The sequence below is a fragment of the Branchiostoma belcheri genome, unplaced genomic scaffold, assembly GCF_001625305.1.
Source record: "Branchiostoma belcheri isolate BF01 breed outbred unplaced genomic scaffold, Haploidv18h27 scaffold353, whole genome shotgun sequence".
Classification (NCBI taxonomy): domain Eukaryota; kingdom Metazoa; phylum Chordata; class Leptocardii; order Amphioxiformes; family Branchiostomatidae; genus Branchiostoma; species Branchiostoma belcheri.
This window is the reverse complement of record NW_017803969.1, coordinates 92,509-96,841: the sequence shown is the minus strand read 5'-3', so window position 1 is coordinate 96,841 and position 4,333 is coordinate 92,509. Positions and strand designations below refer to the sequence as shown.

The following is a 4,333-nucleotide window of genomic DNA, read 5'->3' as shown; positions in this document are numbered from 1 at the left end:
CGCACACACACACACACACAAACAAACACACACACACGCACACACGCAGAGAGAGAGAGAGAGAGAAACACACAGACACACACACGCACACACACACACACACACACACACACACACAAACAACATCACAGCACACACACACAGTGAGAGAAACACACAGACACACACACACGCGCGCGCGCGCGCACACACACACACACACAACACAAACAAACAAACAAACACAGACACACACACGCACACACGCAGAGAGAGAGATAGAGAGAAACACACAGACACACACACACGCACACACACACACACAAACAAACACACACACACGCACACACGCAGAGAGAGAGAGAGAGAGAAACACACAGACACACACGCGCACACACACACACACACACACAACACACACACACACACACACACTCACACATACATACATACATACATACATACATATGGATATAATTTAGGCGTATGCATAAATACATATATCCATATTTGAACAGACACAATAAGTTGCTGTGTTTCAATCCCCCAGGTTATCCAAGTCAGACTTGACCAAGACTGTCCTGGTGGAGGGTCTGGTATGGCCATGGGGCATCTGCCTCTCCACGGCAGCGCCTCCTGGCGTCACCACTGGTAAGTACATATCGAGACAGGTTTTGTACCTCTATTCTGTAGGCAACAGGGTCTGGCAACTAATATATATATATATATAATAACGTATCATTGTGTCTGAATGAAGAAGTGTAAGAAGTACATTCTAAGATTAGCAATTGTCGTCTTTGGTACATATTGTACATATCGTGGTGTCCACATCTTTAAAAAAGTCTGCTTGTACTTAGCTATCAATTTGTATCATGCAGACGTAAGCACAGGGACTGGGACTCTAGTTGTGCATTTGGTAAATAGGATGCACAGTTGAACTGCTCGGCTTTCTATTCAAACATTTCAGTGATCCCTACATCACCAACAACAACAACTGTGAAGACAAGCACAGCTCCAGTCATTACACCTACCACTGCCGAGGGAATCACGACTCCGGTCATCACACCTACCACTGCCGAGGGAATCACGACTCCGGTCATCACACCTACCACTGATGAGGGAATCACGACTCCGGTCACTACGCTATTGCAAGGCGGTAAGTAGTTAATAAAGACTCGGGAAAGTGTTTTTTGTTGTTGTTGTTGTTAAAATACCTAATACTGTGCCGATTTCTGTTTCTGTCAGTCAATGGGAACCGATTTAAAATCACATTGCTCCAGTCGAGTCTGAGTGGGAGAGTTTTAACAGTTGACTGGTTTGTCGAGAAGAGGAAGTCGAGTCTGAGAGTTATTGTATAGAGAATACCAGTTCTCTATGCAGTTATGAACTAGTTTCCTAAAATAGTATGAATTTAATTTTTAAAAAGCTTAAAGGATTAAATATTTCTGTAGGTTGTCCAATGGGTTACACCGCACACGGGGATTCGTGCTTCAAGGCGTACAACCAAGTCAAAACCTACAGTCAGGCCAGACAGGTGTGTGCAGCGGACGGGGGGCTCCTCGCCATGCCGAAGGACAGAGAAGTGGACGACTTCTTGATGGACCTCAAGAACGACGTGGATCCCAACTCTCCTTTCTGGTTGGGCCTGAACAATCAGAACGGAGAGGGAGGGTGGGCGTGGGAAGACGGGACTCCATACAGCCCAGCCGCAGACTGGACTGGGTGGCAGCCCGGGGAACCCAACAGTAACGGAGAAGGCTGTGTCAACCACCTCGGGGCCGGATGGAACGACGCGCCGTGCTCGTCCGCATTCAACTTCATCTGCCAGCTAAAGGACGGTATGTCAAAATTATGTCAACTTTACCTCCGCAAATTAGTAACATTATTTTGTTCCGTTTCCTCTCCTTCAACTCCAAATTAATGTCAATGACTCGGACCACACGGTTGTCCCTCCCGTCTCACAGTGATCCTTGTTGTTTGGTTATATTGATGTAGCAAAGTGGCAGGGCCGACCTCCAGGGACTGGGCACCATATATGGTGTTGGAATAAATTATGTAACAATATGACGGAACAAGCTGGAGGGGCTGGTCACTATCAACCTGAACGTCGATGTTTAAGTCAAAATAACCAGATCAGTTGTTGGGCTGGACCATGTTACGGTGACATTGCAAATGTTACAGTTCTACCTAACCGGCTTTTTCCTTACACAGCGATCCGCTGCCCCCTCGGGTACTTCCGGTGCGGACACGGGCATGCCTGCACCCTGACCTGGAGGCGGTGTGACGGGAGGACGGACTGTTCGGACGGGAGTGACGAGGACGGTTGTGGTAAGCTGCTCTCACAAAGTCCTTTTAGTTTTCACATGCAAACAGTTGCTCGTACAATAACCTTACTTGTAAATTCAATTTTCTTTACAAGGGAACAAGGTCTTGATATTAAGCATTATTTACTCCTGTTACCGTCATGCTTTTCTCACAATATTAACTCCCATCATCCAAAGTCTGTTGACTATACTATTTTGTTTTGTCGTGGCCCTTAATGCTGAAAAAAATTGAAAGTAACAGGAAAATAAATAGAAATAAAAGAATAGAATCATTATTATGGTAAAAGTCCGATGATTTCATGATGCTGCCGAAAAAAGTTTCAACTTGCATTTCGGGCAAAATTCTTACTGGATCATTTTTACATCTTTGTCAGTGCCTCCTGTCGATGTTTAAAGAATGTGAATGGTACAATGGCTGTTTTGTAATATGCAGAGTGCCTGCCGATTCCTGTGGATTTCAACCTCGGCGGTAGACTTACAATGTTACCCAATCAGCTGGGTCAGACGACGTTTGAAGAGATACAGAATTCCTCTGCTGTGGACCTGCTCATTAGTTCGCCCACAGACGGACAGAACCGACATCCCGAGTTCCGGGAATTCGCATCTACAGTGATTTTCCCGCAATGTGCTGTACCCAAAGAGAACGACACTACCTGCTCTTTGTCTCATCATGCAGACAACGCGACCTCTTGCATGTGAGTAAGCACGCTTTGTTACGTTAATCATGATTTTTGACGACGCCTCAGGGGCCGAGCCGTTGGAATAGTACTGCGATTGATTAGAAAATATTCTAAGAATTCCACGTAAAGCAATCAATACTTAAATTTTGTCAACAAGATAACTCAAGAACGACAGGAGGATTGGTTTCATACTTGTTCGTAGGGTGTGACGAAATCCAGAAATGATAGGATTTTGGGTCCCTCGTGGCTTCCCTTGGTACTGCAGCGGAATTTCTGGTCTTGATATTTCGCGATCGGGACATGCTAGGGTCATGAATTTTAAATGGAAGGTAGCTCTTGTGCTTAGAAAGAAGTCACGCGAGTAAAGGCCCCCTATCAGCTTGTCATGGAACTGCAGGACGATTTCTTTTATCTAAAAGAGCGGTGGACGGATCATGTTTTTTGGTATTTTTGTAAGTATGTAGCTTAAGTGATGCTTGATATAATTGAATTACAATTATGAAAATCATCATCTAATTTGCATAATCAATGAAGAAATTCTATAAATCTGCTGTGTTCGATGTTAGGGCTATAAAACACTTGTGACATTTGTAATTGAGAAAGACAAAGATCTTAAGCAGATATTCATTATGTAAATAAATACCTAATTTGCATAATTAATATGAACTATACAATGTTATAGTGGTAATTGCTGGGAATTTAGTGCTTGCCATACTGGAAGTTCAGTGAAGGTGAACATCACTAAACATAATTTATTCAAATTGGATCCTAATTTGCATAATTTATGAATATATGCTAGAATACCCTTATTTCTCAAGTGTATGTTTATTATTATATCCTCGTGAGAAACATATGACTGGCGCACATCCTTAAACAAGCACACAGTAACCAAAACAGACATCATGATCATCACTTACATCAAAAGAGAATCACGTCGCCGAGGCGTGTTTTAAACGCTACTTTATTAGTATTGGTAAGTTTTATAATTCCACAGTTATAGTTAGCAATAAGTTCGTCCATATTCAAATGAAACGTAAACGCTCGTGCTTAAATTGCATTTTCTTTTTTGTGTGTTATAAATGTAAGAAAACCTCATGTCGATATTCCTAAACATGTCTGTGTATTTAGGAACAAACCACTGCTACCGTGCCGTTCGTGGTGTGAGGAAGTCCTCAACATGGCTGATACCCGGATGAAGAAGCGGTTCCCTACCTGTGACTTGTTTCCACCACCACAGCACGGCTGTTGGAACCCTGAACCAGCGACTAGGAACGGCGAAGGTAAAGAGAAAAATAGACTCATGACTTTCCGCCGGCAGTGCATTTGTAATTGGTCATGTTCCCATTCCCT

General features: G+C 43.5%; 1 protein-coding gene across 1 annotated transcript in view; it reads left to right on the top strand.

Moving 5' to 3' along the window:
• Positions 1-4,333, top strand: part of LOC109475917 — a gene marked incomplete at its 5' end in the record, with an annotated part of 21,075 nt that overhangs the window by 10,078 nt on the left and 6,664 nt on the right. Inside the window, 6 exon segments of the mRNA XM_019776733.1 lie at positions 530-630; positions 947-1,135; positions 1,431-1,817; positions 2,191-2,307; positions 2,737-2,998; positions 4,112-4,263. Of these exon segments, the coding sequence (XP_019632292.1) occupies positions 530-630; positions 947-1,135; positions 1,431-1,817; positions 2,191-2,307; positions 2,737-2,998; positions 4,112-4,263 (1,208 nt within the window).